At 36.9% G+C, this 17,694-nt stretch overlaps 1 protein-coding gene across 9 annotated transcripts in view; it reads left to right on the top strand.

Annotated features, from left to right (window-relative positions):
• Positions 1-17,694, top strand: part of Prepl (prolyl endopeptidase like) — a 55,534-nt gene that overhangs the window by 28,938 nt on the left and 8,902 nt on the right. For all 9 annotated transcript variants that reach the window (XM_074049606.1, XM_074049605.1, XM_074049604.1 and 6 more), the window contains 4 exons: positions 1,710-1,926; positions 2,499-2,684; positions 7,236-7,433; positions 17,048-17,223. In XM_074049606.1, coding sequence (XP_073905707.1) covers positions 1,710-1,926; positions 2,499-2,684; positions 7,236-7,433; positions 17,048-17,223 — 777 coding nt within the window. The remainder of the gene's footprint in view (positions 1-1,709; positions 1,927-2,498; positions 2,685-7,235; positions 7,434-17,047; positions 17,224-17,694) is intronic.

Here is a 17,694-nt window from a genome sequence, read left to right as displayed (position 1 = left end):
GCTCCTAAATCAAAAACTATTATAAGCAAAATCTAGAAAAGAAATAAAGGAAGACATTTCAACAAAAATACAAGTTAACCTTACTTTATAAAGAGCTGTGTATATGCCAAGCTCAAGTTTGAAATGTACACAGACATTTCACAAAACAAGTATGTTTGGCAAATAAACATACTTTAAGGATTTAAGGATACCATCTTTCTTTACATTTTCAGTATAAATTGCTTTTATAATGAGGAAAAATATGAAAGTATCACTTAAAGCCATTCCAATAGGTCAGTATAAGTTATTATAGTGCCTTTAATTATTTTGCTTATTTAGTTGTAAAAATAATACTGAATTAGTATTCCAATTCCTAAAAGTCATCTTAAAGAAAAAATTATAAAGGCCAAAGCAGAAATTATCTTCATGAATATGTTCCCTGTTTTTTCTTATAATGAAACATTAAAATGCAAATTTTTAGCCAAGCACAGTGGCTCACACCTGTAATCCTGACCACTTGGGAGGAAGATCATGAGGATCTCAGTTGAAGGCCAGCCAAGGTAAAAAAAAGTTAGCCAGATCCCATCTCAACCAATAAGCCAGTTGTGGTGGCCCACACCTGTCATCCCAGATATATGGAAGGCCACAGGTAGGAAGAAACTATCTGAGACTGGCCCAGCCAAAAATGTGAGACTAACTGAAAAGTAACTAAAGCAAAAAAAAAAAAAGGATGGGGGTGTGGCTTAAATGGTAGAATGCCTGCCTAGCAAGTTCAAAGCCCTGAGTTCAAATCCTAGTACTGCCAAAAAAATTAAAAATAAATAAAATTTTAAGAGGTATGGTAATTCAACCTGATGGAATATTAGACAACTATTTTAAAAGTGATCATGTTTTCACATCATAAAGATGTCATGGAATCCCCAAATACAGTGAGCTTAGACTAGAAAGCTGAAATAAAAAAGTCTGAGCATTAATGAAAGTTATATAAGACCTTACATTTGAAAAAAAAAGTCACCATAAATATGTTGATACAGGAGAAAGTGATGATATGTAAAATGCAGAATCAAAAATTGCATCTGTAGTATATGTATTTAAAGACATGCATAAAATAAAAACCTTAGAAAGAAAAATAGAAAAAAGTAATGTTAGTTTTTTAAAATGTGTTAGATTAGTGAGATTGTGAGGGGTTTTCTTCCTAATGACCTGTTTTGTTGTAAATGCTGGGAGAAAGGTTCAAAAAAATTGGGATTGGGGGAATCCACTATACATACAGAGAAGGAACAAAATAAAAATACACTGTGTACCTTTTCTTCTCTGCTATTTCGTGTCTCTTAGCAGAAAGCTAATGGGATTGAGAGATGATGTTTGTAGCTTATGTTGCTATGTATCAAATAAAGATGGATTCATGGATACATAGATAGACGATGAAGGACGTACAGCAAAATAGTAGCAATGACAGAATCTGTGTGGTGGGTACAGGGGATTGATGTTACAGTTCTTTTAACTCCTTTCTGTGTTTGAAAACAAAAATTTTAGGAAAAATGACTTTAAATAACTCTACAGGGAGAATGATAAAATAAATTAATTTTTCAGTAATAGCCACTAAGGAATTTTAAATTTTTCTATCCAGATTATGAATAAGCATGTATATTGGAGGTACTGTCATTAACAAGGTAGCACGCGTTTGAGATTTACTGAGATCTCATGTGTCTCTTTCTGTCTCTCTCTAGCTATTTTGTTTTCCTTTATCTTACAAAAGATAGTCGTTTCCTCACCATAAATATCATGAACAAGACCACTTCTGAAGTGTGGCTGATAGATGGCTTGAGCCCTTGGGACCCACCAGTACTTATCCAGAAGCGCATACATGGGGTTCTTTACTACGTTGAACACAGAGATGATGAATTGTACATTCTCACTAATGTTGGAGAGCCTACAGAATTCAAGGTAATTCTGGATTCTGCTTGTCCCCAGTGGGACTGTTTAGATGTGTCACACTTAAACATTCCTAAGAGATAATTATTTTGTAGGGTTTCATTAAAGTGTAGAGATTGATGCTACCCTCCTGTACATTATGCATCCCATTTCTCTTCCCTTAGAACTAATATTAATATCTCTGCCTATTTTAATTGTGTCTGAAAGGTTAGTAAGTGAAACATATTCTATCCTGATTGTATGCTAACAAAGACTTAAAGAGCAAACCTATGAATTCAGGATTTTGTGAGTTTGGCAGTTTGGATTAATCTCAGGCATGCACACATGATACATCCCATAGTCACCTGGCCGTCAGTGCCCCTATTCAACACTAGTTGGCCGCCAATTGAGCACTGAGCGATACTGTCTCACTACCAAGCAGGCTAGTGTGGACTATGTTCCTTCATCCTTGATACAGACCTAATCACTTCAGTTCTTCTTAAAATTGTAACAACTAGTATGATGTAGTTTTTAGTGGTTTAGTCTCTGGATGCTTTAGCCTTTGTATGTTTTTTTACCTCAATCTCTTCTTTGTTCCCACACAGCTGATGAGAACAGCGGCTGATACCCCTGCTATTATGAATTGGGATTTATTTTTCACAATGAAAAGAAATACCAAAGTTGTAGACTTGGACATGTTTAAAGATCACTGTGTTCTATTTCTGAAGCACAGCAATCTACTTTATGTTAATGTGATTGGTCTGGCTGATGATTCAGTTCGATCTCTAAAGGTATGGTAAATTTTCAAAAGACAATACTATTAATCAAAACACATATACAGCCTACCATAACAGAGTGTCAATTTTTGAATATCATGTACTTTTTCTTAAAAGAAATATAATTTCAATGTCATTTAGCATCCTCACTCTATCAGGTTTAGGTTTGTTTTTAAATTACATGGGAAAACCTGTGGGTTTACTTAAAATGTTTCCTTACAACATGAACTTCAGAAATAGAGTTATAAAGGCCATTATATTTCTCTTTCTGCATATCTCTGTGTATCACATATCTTTATGGTTTTAGGTATAACAATAACTTGGACCAACTTGCAGCTAGTGCCCAGCCACTGGCGGCCTCTGCCTCCAACCCACATCTCCAGTAGGACAGTAGTCTGTCACATGCTTGTGACTTTGGTCTCTTTCTTTTCTTTTTCTTTTTAATGGTAAAGTTTATTAGGAAAGAAATTTACTATTACAGGATAAGAGTGGGGGAAAATGAAAAAAAGGGGGGAAAAAACATTTCCTGCCCTGCCCCCGGCAGGAAATGGGAATAAAGACTCTGGTCTCTTTCAATATAGGGGTGGCAGTGGTCTGCACAGCAGCACAGAGATGTGTCATGTCCACTTGGCAAGCTAACTAGTTGACCATACTGCCTAGTTTCAAAGCAGCATTAAGATAGCAGGCACTGGGCTGGCAGAGTGGCTCAAGTGATAGAGCACCTGCCTAGCAAGCGTGAGGCCCTGAGTTCCAATGCCAGTTCTGCCAAAAAAAAAAAAAAAAAAAAGTTAACCATTTAAGATAGCAGGCACCAAAGAGAAGAGAAAAGCCCTCATTTTGCTTGATAAGGAAAAAGTTACTGAGCCAATTGACCAGCAGACAACATAGACCATTTGCACCAACCCCTCCATTCCAGTGTTGTCAGAATTCCTCTTAAAAATCCAATCAATCTAGTGGCTGTTTACTGAAGTACATGCAGAATACTTTGTTGGAAATTATGAAATGGAATGGATACAGGTTATCATGAAATTAGATTAGGACACAAAGGTTAAATGTAAGGTGATTTTAAATAAGCAGTATCAAAACCAGAGCTGTGCTATGTGGCTAAAAGAAAGGAATATGAAGGAATATAAAGTAATATAAATTTGAGATAAAGAGGATAGGTAGGACTTTGATAGGTGGGGTGGGCTATGGTAATCTAGTATGAGAAACAAAGCTCTGAAGCTGGAGAAGGTCAGAAAATATTAAGGTAACTTTTTTTTTTTATGGTACTAGAGTTTGAACTCAGGGCCTCACACTTGGTAGGCAGGCTCTCTGCCACTTGAGCCACTCCACCATCCCTTAAGGGAACTCTTAACAAATCTGTTTTACTGAGGCAGAATGCACTTCTGGAAGATGAAGCTATGATTTGACATTTTTTTACTGACAGTGAAGGAATTTGCATAGATTACAGTTTTTTGAGCAGGGAACCTCAGGCCTGTAATCCTTGCTACTCAGGAGGCAGAGATAAGGAGGATCACCTTTGAAGCCTGCCCAGGCAAATAGTTCCAGAGACCTTATCCTATCTTCGAATAAAACCCTTCACAAAAAAGGACTGGCAGAGTGGCTCAAGGTGTAGACCCTGAGTTCAAGCCCCAGTACCGCAAAAAAAAAAAAAAAAAAAAAACTTCAAGTATTTTTTTTGTTTGTTTTGTATCCCACACTGGCCTCCAACTTGAGGTCTTCCTGCCTCAGCCTCCTAAATGCTGGGATTACAGGCATACACCACCACACCTACCTCAGACTTTAGGAATTTTCTTATTGCCTTCATCTGCTGCATTTAGAATGTTTCTTTTTAGTGGCTAATTGATGCCAAATTCAGGCATTTTCAGACTAGCAGAGCATCTATTCTTACTACAGTCTATATGAATAGGGATTAAATAGAATATATAATTTCCAGCAATGCATTTATTACAAAATTCTATATCAAAAAAATTAGGAATGTCATAAGAAGCTTACTCTGCTATAATAACATTGAAGTAAAGATCTTTTATGTTCCTTGTAAGTATTTCTATTTTAAAATATTCCTCAGTTTCCATTGTTTCGATTTTCATGAGAACAAACATCATGTCTTTATTTTGTGTCTTTTTTCTATCGATTTTAGTATCTATTCTGCCTTGAATAGCATTCATCAAATGGATTCAAATACTATATAACATACCAGGTGCTACTTAGGAATTTTATAGACTAGACCCTTTTTCATAATCTGGATAACACCGTTAATAACCATAGACAGTTCCTTACACAAAAGATGAGATGTTGAGATGTTTAACAATACCATGAGTGATTCATAAGTAATTCTATATATAATTCTTCTGCCTAGTGGACACTTAACTAAAAAAGCTTTCTAAACTCAGTCTCAGTAATGGAGATGTTGAACCTGCCACATATTTCCTGTTCTCAGTCATCATGTCATCAGAATTTTCTAGTAGCATTTTTTCCATAAAAAGAAGTTACATTTAATTACTTATGATATTTAAGCAAGTCGTGAACATTTTATTGCAATGCTGAGGATCAAAGCCAGGGCCTCATCTATGCTATGTAAATGTTCTTCCACGGAGCTATACCCCAGGCCGAGTAATTTTGGGCTATATGCTAACATCAGTTTTTTTTGGATGAAATGTCTGCATATACAGGCCAATTTTCTCTCAGCATGTTATATCTCAGTAGGAAAAATACTTAAAATATCCTTGAGACAGTTAATATTTATTTCTGTGTTAGCTGGACAAACTTTAAAAAGTTCCTGGCCTTGGAACAGTTTTTGTTATATTACAACTTTAACCTTGGACTCCTTAGTTTCAGAAAAACCCAAACGAATTTTGATTGATTGGTACCAGTTGGCCTAAAGCTAAAACAGCTTGTTACATTGGTCACATAAGGCAGAAAACCTTGAACTTCTGTGGGCCAAGGAACCTTGTACTCTCAGGATGATGCCTTGTTACCAGCTTTGCAGTATAACTTCTTTCGATAAGATAATCCTCAGTCTGATGAGAACAAGTCAGGAACTCTTAAAAACACATTGTAAATGTGTGTCCTTATCTGTTTGCCAGAAATAAACTCTTTGGGTTAATTAGAAGAAATCTGCTTGGGGAGCAAAGTACAGCTTTGGCTGTGGTTTCTACAGGTGAAATCGTATACTCTTCATGTGTGCCCGTCTGTCCCTTCCCAGTAGTGCCTGCCCGTGATGTTGCTGTGCCAAGACCTCCGATTTTCTAAGGAATTTGCTCTTTCTACAATTACTCAGGAAAAGAAAGGCAATTTTCTTTTAATGTTCTGACTCTCAGTACCTTTTCTAACACTGTCAACCTGCTTATCAGAGTTCTTTAAAAGGTATAAGTGGGATGTTAGTGGAAAGCTTGAAGCTGGACCCTGCTGCTCCAAGAGAATAAATTTTGATTCCTTTTCTTTTTACTTAAAGTTAAGAATCTTAAGCATAATAGCTCTGAGTCTTTCAAAGTAGATGTGCCTGGAAAGGTTTTGTTCAGCACAATGGTTAGCCTGGAAACTAAAGTTAGAAACAAATTGTAAATGCTTTAGTGCATTTGTAACCCTGGAATATAACTCATCCCTGAGCTGTCCAGGCAGCAGGCTAAGGACTGGTGGGAAAATTATTTGAAATACACATGAGAACAGAGATATTGGAGCTGTTGTTGGGTGTTGGAATTACTAATTTCATTTGCTCTTATTCTTAACCATTTGGCTCTTTCATCACCCAAGTTTGTAGCCCAAAATAAACTTTCATGTTAAACGTTATTTCATAGCTGTTGAAAAATGGGTAAAGGAGAGCAGTGGAAGGGGTTGAACTGGCAAAGTCAAGTATACAGCCACAGCAGGGATACATCGAGAAACCCTTTTGAACATCGATTTAGAAATTAATAACTAAAGACAGGACTGTAAAATAGGTACAGTGTGGGGGGGTGATGGGAGGGGGAATAGTGAATGAAGGAGATTAAGGTAAGGGAATGTGGTTGATGAACTTCACATACCTGTACAAAATAGAACAATGAAACCTCTGACAATTGCTTTAAGTGGGGCGGGAGGGGGTTGAGGAGAGAGATGGTGGGGGTGATCTAACAATGTACAATGTAAACCTATTCATAGTTGTCACAGTGAATCCCCTCTGTACAACAAATATATACTAATTAAAAAATTGTTTTAAAAAGTGATTTCTTATAAATCTAGAATCATGATAAATGTGTTTTCATATATTTTTCCTTGTTTTATTGGTCATTAACGTAGAGTTTTGTTTGTAGGGTGGCAGAGTGGCTCAAATGGTAGAGTGCCTGTGTAGCAAGTGTGAAGTCCTGAATTCAAGCCCTAGTACTGCCCCCCACCCCCAACAAAAAGAAAGAGAGGGTTTTGTTTGTTTATTTAAAATACATTTTGTGAGGAAGTAATCTTTAAGTGACACTTCCTGTGGTAACAAAGTAAACTAGCTATCTACATCATCTTGTTGGGAGCAGAATCAGAACTTAATCAGTCATACTTAGTATCTAAAGTGTGGAAATAACTGTTTTGTTTCCTCAGCTCCCTCCTTGGGCCTGTGGATTCATAATGGATACAAATTCTGACCCAAAGAACTGCCCCTTTCAGCTTTGCTCGCCAATACGACCCCCAAAATACTACACATATAAGTTTGCAGAAGGCAAACTATTTGAGGAGACTGGGCATGAAGACCCAATCACAAAGAGTAGTCGTGTTTTACGTCTAGAAGCCAAAAGCAAGGTAGGTTTTAAAATGTACTTTCATCTCCCGTTCATTGAAAGTGTGTTAGCCAAGAGACTGAAGCTGTGTTTCAGCACCATTTTCTGAAATAGAGCCTTTACACCACAGTAAGGCCCGAATGATTTTAGGGAATATATGGATTGTTTTAACTTTTAATACTCATATATTTATTTTAACATGGATTAGAAAAATCCCTCACTTCACATATTTATATTGAATTTTAAAATTTGAGTTAAAGAAAAAAATAAAGTTGGTATGCTAGTAATTAAGGAAAAAATTGTGAAGATATGGTAAGCAGCTGATGAGGGTGAACTAGATAGATAACACAGTCCCTGCCCTCAGAGGAAGTTATTACTAAGATATTGACTGCTGCAAAGGAAGACACATTAAGTACAGAAGAGACACATGGCAAAGGGACCTTACCTAGTCTGAAGAAATGACATTTCAGGGGGGAGACCTCTGGGATGATGAAGAGTTAGCTAGAAAGGAAAAGGGGATTCCGTTTGTCCAGAGGCCCCAAATTTGGAAAGAAATTATGTAATTCAAGAAGTAATAAAGGAGGCCAGTAAGGCCAAAGGTAGTATACAAAAGAAGGAAGATTGGAGGGAAATTAGAAATGCAAAAGGAAATAATTGATTGATTTATGTTCACTATACAGAATTCACAAATTTGTGCAAATATAGAACAAATTAATAAGTTAACTAAGGCCTTGAAATTAAGGAATTTTCAGACTTTATCATATCACATATCAAACAGTTTCACATGTGGTAACAAAATAAATTGTAATACAAGCCTTTTTTCCTTGTGTAATTTTTCTGTAATTCATTGATTCTCTTAATATCTTTAAGCAAATATTTGTGTTGTAAAAGCAACAAATGCAAAATAAAATTTAAATTACTAATTTTCAATCTTGTTTTCTATACCTCTTAAAAAAAAATCATTATTAACCACCTATGTCTCACTACATATTTTCTGGGGTTGTTTCATTTTACAAACATGGGATTATGACAATCTACCAAAATGTTGCAATTATTGTACCCAAATTCAAAGAGCAGTTAAGTTCTTGAAAAGCCAGTTCTTCAAGCATCAGAGAGCTGGTAGCGCTGGGCAGAATCTGCTAGACATTTCTGTAGGCTTTCTGCCATGCTGAAAATTTTGAGATCCAGTTACCATCTTTACAGTTTCAACCAGTACATTTTCTAATTACATAGTTGAAAAGAGGGTTAGAGACAGGATGGAAAAGACCACAGTTGCTTTGCAAAAATTTGTCACGTCAAGTTTATAAGAATAGATCTTATTCTCAATAAATGAAAATCCACTTATGCTATCATAACAAGTTGGGTATGATAAACAATGAGAGGGAGGTGTCCTCCCAACTTGATATCATTCTGTTGTCTCCATTTATTGCCCCAAATGAAGTTTTCAAAGTGAAAATTTTAAAAATAGGGAGAGTCACCTGGTTATATTATTTTCTTTATTAAACTAGTGCTATTTGATTGGTTTCTTTAAACAGCGTGAGAACCAACCTCTCTACCTTTTTCTGTAAGCGGAAGATATAAAATAGTTTAGTTATCTGGTTTTAGCTGCCCAGAGAGTGCCTAGTTTCAGTCACCTGGGTTTTTGAGTTAGAAGTTCATTAGAGAACAGTTACATCACTTAAAAGCAATTTAACTTAAATTTTAAACTACTTCTTTTTCAAAATGTTAAATAGGCCTTTAAAGAGGTTTATATCAATAAGGTTCATAAGAGATTTCAGGTCCTAATGGTTGAGACATCTGACTATAGAGGACAGAAAATTGAGCAAGAAGACTTTTTTACTCAGCATATTTATAAATATTCAAAGATGAGAAATATCAATGTCTAACCCTAGGCATAAGGAGAATTGTATACTAGGATTTCCAACCTTGCTGAGCATTTTGGCTTGACCTAAAGAGAGAAAATTGCAATAATACTGATTTTAAAAGAATGCTTTTAAGGCTGGATGCCAGTGGCTTAGGCCTGTAAACCTAGCTACTTGGGAGACAGAGATCTGGAGGATTCAGGTTTGAAGCCAGCCCTAGGCAAGTAGTTCTCAAGACCCTATCTAGAAAATACCCAATATCTAAAAGGGCTGGCAGAGTGGCAGGCAGACTGTTTGCCTAGCAAGTGTGAAGTCCTGAATTCAAATCCCGATATCACCATAAAAAAATGCTTTTAAAACATCACTTAATGTGACGTTTTAATGTTACAAAAAGCTATGTTCAATAAAATCTTTTCAAGCCAATCATACTGCTCTTTTCAGTCTGAGACCATAGGTCAGGAAGGCAATTGGAAACAAGAATGATTATGGATTTTTTGAGATGAACTCTTTTGTCTTAAGTGCAGTTGATATTGATCATCAATAAGTAATACATAAGGGATGGGCAGTGCACAGAACTATTTAAATTGGGGGTAAATATCTAAAATGACTTCTTGGGCTGGGGCTGTAGCTGAGTGATAGAGCATTTATGTAGCATGTGCAAGGTCCTGGGTTCAATTAGCAGCACTAAAGAAAAACAAAAAAGATACTTTTTTTAAAATTTCTTTTATTCATATGTGCATAAAATGGGTAATTTCTCCCCCATTCCCCCAACCCCCACCCCCTCCCTCTCCCCCCCACCCCCTCGCTACCAGGCAGAAACTATTTTGCCTTTATCTCTAATTGTGTTGAAGAGAGAGTATAAGCAATAATAGGAAAGACCAAGGGTTTTTGCTAGTTGAGATAAGGGTAGCTATACAGGGAGTTGACTCGCATTGATTTCCTGTGCGTGTGTATTACATTCTAAATTAATTCTTCTCGAACTGACCTTTTCTCTAGTTCCTGGTCCCCTTCTCCTATTGGCCTCTGTCGCTTTAAAGTTTCTGCATTAGTTCCTTTGCATTGAGGACATCAAATGCCATCTTGGTTTTTTGGGTGTCTTACCTATCCTCATACTTCGCTTGTGTGCTCTCGCTTTATCTTGTGATCAGAGTCCAATCCCCTTGTTGTGTTTGCCCTTGATCTAAAGTCCGCATATGAGAGAGAACATACAATTTTTGGTCTTCTGGGCCTGGCTAACCTCGCTCAGAATGATCTTCTCCAGTTCCATCCATTTACCTGCAAATGATAATATTTCATTCTTCATGATGAGTATTATTCCATTGTGTATAAATACCACATTTTCTTAATCCATTCATCGATAGTGGGGCATCTTGGCTGTTTCCATAACTTAGCTATTGTGAATAGTGCTGCAATAAACATGGGTGTGCAGGTGCCTCTGGAGTAAAGTGTGTCACATTCTTTTGGGTATATCCCCAAGAGTGGTATTGCTGAATCATATGGCAGATCTATGTTTAGATTTTTAACAAGCCTCCAAATTTTTTTTCGGAGTGGTTGCACTAGTTTACATTCCCACCAGCAGTGTATAAGGGTTCCTTTTTCCCCACATCCTTGCCAACACGTGTTGTTGGTGGTATTTTTGATGATGGCTATTCTAACAGGGGTGAGGTGGACTCTTAGTATGGTTTTCATTTGCATTTCCTTAATGGCTAGAGATGGTGAGCATTTTTTCATGTGTTTTTTGGCAATTTGAATTTCTTCTTTTGAGAAAGTTCTGTTTAGTTCACTTGCCCATTTATTGGTTCATTAATTTTGGAGAGTTTAGTTTTTTGAGTTTCCTATATATTCTGGTTATCAGTCTTTTGTCTGATGTGTAGCTGGCAAATAATTTCTCCCACTCTGTGGGTGATCCCTTCAGTTTAGAGACCATTTCTTTTGTTGAGCAGAAGCTTTTTAGTTTTATGAAGTCCCATTTGTCTATGCTATCTCTTAGTTGCTGAGTTGCTGGGGTTCCATTGAGAAAGTCTTTGCCTATACCTATTATTTCCAAAGTATTTCCTACTCTTTTCTGTACCAACTTTAGAGTTTGGGGTCTGATATTAAGGTACTTGATCCATTTTGAGTTAATACTGGTATAGGGTGATAAACATGGATCTAGTTTCAGTTTTTTGCAGACTGCTAACCAGTTTTCCCAGCAGTTTTTGTTGAAGAGGCTGTCTTTGCTCCATCTTATATTTTTAGCACCTTTGTCAAAGATAAGTTGGTTATAGTTGTGTGGCTTCATATCTGGGTCCTCTATTCTGTTCCACTGGTCTTCATGTCTGTTTTTGTGCAAGTACCATGCTGTTTTTATTACTATTGCTTTGTAATATAGTTTGAAGTCGAGTATTGTGATATCTCCAGCATTGTTCTTTTTGCTGAGTATTGCCTTGGCTATTCCTGGTCTCTTGTTTTCCAAATAAATTTAACAGTAGATTTTTCAATCTCTTTGATGAATGTCATTAGGATTTTGATGGGAGTTGCATTAAACATGTAGATTACTTTTGGGAGTATAGACATTTTTACTATGTTGCTTCTACCAATCTATGAGCATGGGAGATCTCTCCACTTTGTAGTCTTCTTCAATCTCTTTCTTCAGAAGTTTATAGTTTTCCTTGTAGAGGTCATTCACATCCTTTGTTAAGTTTACTCCTAGGTATTTGATTTTTTTTGAGGCTATTGTAAATGGAATTGTTTTCATATATTCTTTCTCAATTTGTTCATTGCTGGTGTATGGAAAAGCTAATGATTTTTGTAAGTTGATTTTGTATCCTGCCACCTTGCTATAGCTGTTTATGGTGTTTTGGGTAGAGTTTTTTGGATCTTTAAGGTATAGGATCGTATCTTCTGCAAATAGAGATATTTTGACAGTTTCTTTACCTATTAGTATTCCCTTTATTCCTTCTTTATTCTTTGGCAAGGAATTCCAGTACTGTGTTGAATAGGAGTGGAGATAGTGGGCATCCTTGTCTCGTTCCTGATTTTAGAGGGAGTGGTTTCAGTTTTTCACTGTTATAATGCTGTCTCTAGGTTTGTCATGTATACCTTTTAAAATGTTGAGTACTTTCCTTCTATATTCCTAGTTTTCTTAGAGCTTTCATCATGAAATGGTATTGGATCTTATCAAAGGCTTTTTCTGCATCAATTGAGATGATCAAGTGGTTTTTGTCTTTGCTTCTATTAATGTACTGTATTACATTTATAGGTTTGCGTATGTTGAACCACCCCTGCATCGCTAGAATGAAGCCAGCTTGGTCATGGTGAATGATCTTTCTGATATGTTGTTGAATTCTGTTTGCCATTATTTTATTGAAGATTTTTGCATCAATGTTCATTAAGGAGATTGGCCTATAGTTCTCCTTTTTGGAGGTGTCTTTGCCTGATTTTGGGATAAGTGTAATACTGGCTTCATAAAATGTGTTAGGCAGTTTTCCTTCCCTTTCTATTTCATGGAATAGTTTAAGGAGGGTTGGTATTAGTTCTTTAAGGTCTGATAGAATTCAGCAGAAAATCCATCAGATCCTGGACTTTTCTTTTTTGGGAGACTTTTGATTGCTGCTTCTTTTTTTTTTTTCTTTTATTATTCATATGTGCATACAAGACTTGGGTTGTTTCTCCCCCCTGCCCCCACCCCCTCCCTTACCACCCACTCTGCCCCCTCCCTCTCCCCCCCACCCCCTCAATACCCAGCAGAAACTATTTTGCCCTTATTTCTAATTTTGTTGTAGAGAGAGTATAAGCAGTAATAGGAAGGAACAAGGGTTTTTGCTGGTTGAGATAAGGATAGCTATACAGGGCATTGACTCACATTGATTTCCTGTGTGTGTGTGTGTTACCTTCTAGGTTAATTCTTTTTTATCTAACCTTTTCTCTAGTTCCTGGTCCCCTTTTCCTATTGGCCTCAGTTGCTTTTAAGGTATCTGCTTTAGTTTCTCTGCGTTAAGGGCAACAAATGCTAGCTAATTTTTTAGGTGTCTTACCTATCCTCACCCCTCCCTTGTGTGCTCTCTGATTGCTGCTTCAATTTCATTTTGTGCTATAGATCTATTCAGGTGATTAATGTCCTCTTGGTTCAGTTTTGGATGATCATAAGTATCTAGAAATCTCTCCATTTCTTCAAGATTTTCATATTTATTTGAATATAGGTTCTCAAAGTAGTCTCTGGTGATTTCCTGGACTTCCATGGTGTTTGTTGTTATCTCCCCTTTTGCATTCCTGATTTTACTGATTTGAGTTTTTTCTCCTCATTTTAGTCAGGTTTGCCAAGGGTCTATCAATCTTATTTATTTTTTCAAAGAACCAACTTTTTGTTTCATTAATTCTTTGTATTTTTTGTTTGTTTGTTTCTATTTCATTGATTTCAGCTCTTATTTTTATTATTTCTCTCCTATATGTTTTGGGATTTGCTTGTTCTTGTTTTTCTAGGAGTTTGATATGTATCATTAGGTCATTGATTTGGGATCTTTCAGTCTTTTTCATATATGCACTCATGGCTATAAACTTTCCTTTCAGGACTGCCTTTGCTTTGTTCCAGAGGTTCTGTTAGGTTGTGTTTTTATTTTCATTGACTTTCAGGAACCTTTTATTTTCCTCTTTTATTTCATCGATGACCCACTGTTCATTAAGCAATGAGCTGTTCAATTTCCAGCTGTTTGCATGTTTTTTGTCTTTATTTTTGTTGTTGAGTTCTAGTTTTAATGCATTGTGATCAGATAGAAAGCATGGTATAATTTCTATTTTCTTGTATTTGCTGAGGCTTGCTTTGCACCCTAGGATATGATCTATTTTGGAGAAAGTTCAGTGGGCTGCTGAGAAAACTGTGTATTTTGTAGAAGTTTGATGAAATGTTCTGTAGATATCAACTAGGTCCATTTGATCTATGGTATGTTTTAGATCTAGGATTTCTTTATTGATTTTTTGGATGACCTATCTATTGATGATAGTGGGGTGTTAAAGTCTCCCACCACCACTGTGTTGGAGTTAATATATGCTTTTAGGTCCTTCAGGGGATGAAATTGGGTGCATTGACACTGGGTGCATATAGGTTGATAATTGTTACTTCCTTTTGGTCTATATCCCCTTTCATTAGTATGGAATGTCTTTTTTTATCTCATTTGATCAATGTAGGTTTGAAGTCTACTTTGTCAGAGATAAGTATTGCTACTCCTGCCTGTTTTCAGGGGCCATTGGCTTGGTAAATCTTCTTCCAACCTTTCATCCTAAGCCTATGCTTATTTCTATCAATGAGATGGGTCTAAAAGCAACAAATTGTTGGATCTTCCTTTTTAATGCAGTTTGTCAAACAGTGCCTTTTGATGGGGGAGTTAAGTCCATTAACATTAAGTGTTAGTACTGATAGGTATGTGGTGTTTCCTGTCATTTAGTTGTTTTAGTTGTTTGAGGGTTTGATTGTAGCTAAATAGATACTACTCTCTACTTTCTTGCATTTTCTTTTCCTGTAGTTTGGTACTGCCTGCCCTTTCATGGTTATGTTGGGTTTCACTTTCTGTGTGCAGAATCCCTTGAAGAATCTTTTGCAGTGTTGGTTTTGTGGTCATATATTGTTTTAGTTTCTGCTTATCATGGAAGACTTTTATTGCTCCATCTATTTTGAATGCTAGTTTTGCTGGGTAGAGTATCCTAGGGTTGAAGTTTCATTCAGTGCCCGGAAGACCTCACCCCAAGCTCTTCTTGCTTTTAATGTTTCTGTTGAGAAGTCTGCTGTGATTTTGATGGGTTTACCTTTGTATGTTGTTTTTTCTCTCTTACAGCCTTCAGTATTCTTTCTCTAATCTCTGTACTTGTTGTTTTTATGATAATATGTCGTGTGGTAGTTTTATTTTGGTCAGGTCTCTTTGGTGTTCTGGAGGCTTCCTGTACCTGTATGGGCATAGTGTTCTCTAGATTTGGGAAATCTGTTATTATTTTGTTGAATATATTATGCATTCCTTTTGCTTACACCTCTTCTCCTTCAGTGCCTATGATTCTCAGGTTTGGCTTTTGATGGAGTCAGTGAGTTCTTGCATTTTCTTTTCACAGATCTTGACTTGTTTAATAATAGTTCTTCGGCTTTTCCTTTACCATTTCATCTTCAAGCTCTGAGATTCTGTTTTCTGCTTGTTCTTATCTGCTGGATTGGCCTTCCATTTTGTTTTGCATTTCTTGTTTCGTTCTTTTTTCTGAGGTTTTTCCATATCCTGAGTTCCTTCCCCTTTAATATTGTCTGTTTTCATCCTGAGTTCATTTATCTCTTTATTTATCATTCTTTGTTTCACTTTGGTGTTTATACAGTGCTTCTATAGTTTCTTTTATTTGTTCTTGTGCTTTCTCAAATTCTCTATTTTTGTTGTCTTGGAATTTCTTGAGTGTCTCCTGTACATTTTGGTTGACCATATCCAATATCATCTCTATAAAATTCTCATTGATTACTTGCAGGATTTGTTCTATCAGGTTGTTCTTGTGAGCTTCATTGGGTTCTTTGGCATAGTTTATCTTCGTTTTGTTGGAGTCTGGATCTGGGCATCTGTTTTCTTCATTCCCTCTGGTTCCTGTATTAATTTATTGTTGGGGGGAAATTGGTTTCCCTCTTTTTCCGTCTTCCCATCATTGCCATTGCTACTGTTACTGTCCCAGTACTGTGTGTAATTCAGTATTGTCTAGCTTATAATAATAACAATGGTGATATCTAGAATGGAAGGGTGAGAGGAGAGGGAAGCAATGAAGGTAAAGAAAAAGGGAAAAAAACAAAAAATAGAGCCGAAGAAACAACCAGGAAAGATAGTTTACTAATTAACAGTGAGCTCAACAGGCATTAGAAAGACAAAGAGAGGATAAAAATTTTAAAAATAATAAATATAAATAAAAATAATTTTTAAAAATTCCCAAGTTCCAATGCAATACAGTTTCAGTCTTAATAATTTTGGTGTTAGTCCTTCAGCATCCAGTCCTGGTGCTGGTGTTTGAGTAGTAGTTCTGTCGTTCTCTCATCAAAGGAAAAAAAAAAAAAAAAAAGGAGTCTTGAGACAGCTTTGTGAATGTCTATCTGAGGCTGCAGCTCACCTGCCACCTACTGTCAGCCAGCTGCTCCTGCAGGCTTTATTTATTGCAGACCTCAGGAGTGAGCTTTACACTCACCTAGCCCTACAGGCTTTGTTTACTTAGAGTTCTCCTGGATGCTTGCCCCTTTTGTTTTCTCTAGTATACAGCCCTACCCACCTGTTGCAATTGCAGTCCTTTTTTATTTAAAGTTCGTGTGGGGAAGTGCCCCTCCCCCACTCTCTGGAGCTCAGGGCACCACGCCCTCTTTGTTAGTGTCTTTTTTTTTTTTTTTTTAGCTGCGTGTTTCTTATTCAGTTTTTGGGTTTTGGTTTTTTTCCTTTTTTTCCCTGGGCGGGGGTCAGTCTGTCCAGGGAGCTATGCTGATTTGTCCCAGGGAGTACCGCGTGCTGCTTATCTGCTCACCTGGTGTTCTGCGTCTCCCAAGCAGGGTAGGAGCTGGCGTCTGGCAGCGCGGGAGCACTCCTGGTTTCTCCGTTTAACATGGTGGGGAGGATGCTGTGCACAGGCTGGGTGTTGGAGTTTTGCCACCTCTTGGTGGTTTTTCCCGCCAGGTGTATCTCCAGCATCTCTGCAAAAATTTACTTTAGGAAGCATGCTTTCTGCTTCCTCTCTCTAGTCACCATCTTGGAACCTCCCAAAAAAAATACTTTTGACATGCAGAGCAATTCTTCATTTCCAGGATGGAAAATTGGTGCCAATGACTGTTTTCCATAAAACGGACTCTGAAGATTTGCAGAAGAAACCTCTCTTGGTACATGTGTATGGCGCATACGGAATGGATTTAAAAATGAACTTCAGGCCTGAGAGGCGGGTGTTGGTGGACGATGGATGGATATTAGCATATTGCCATGTTAGGTGAGTCAGCACATTTTACCTGGCATATGAGTACTAAAACATTGTGATAGATAACCAGAATTTCAATGCAGTTGGAGCAAAAACTTATTTTCTTACTTGTATTATTGGATTTATGTATTCCTAAACTTGTGGTGGTGGAACTTGATTCAGTAATAGATTAGTTGATCTAAAGAGCAAAAGGGTAGGTTTTCAGGAATTTTAAATAGATGCATCATTCTTTCTACTTACTTTGTTACATTACTATTTCCGTTTGATTCTCCTAAGTTTAGGTTTTTCTCTTTTGGTTTGTTTGTTTTGTTTTTTGTTTTTTTTCTTCTTTTGAGGCAGGGTCTTACCATGTAGCCCAGGCTGGTGTCAAACTCAAGATCCTCCTGCCACAGCCTCCCAAGTACTGGGATTATAGGTGTGCACCAGCTTACCCAGCTAGTTTGGGTTTTTCTTAAACAGCCTCTTAGGCTAGTCTCTTTTTTG

The sequence above is a fragment of the Castor canadensis genome, chromosome 12 (assembly GCF_047511655.1).
Source record: "Castor canadensis chromosome 12, mCasCan1.hap1v2, whole genome shotgun sequence".
Lineage (NCBI taxonomy): Eukaryota > Metazoa > Chordata > Mammalia > Rodentia > Castoridae > Castor > Castor canadensis.
Note: the sequence above shows the minus strand (reverse complement) of the source record. Positions and strands in the feature narration are given on the sequence as shown.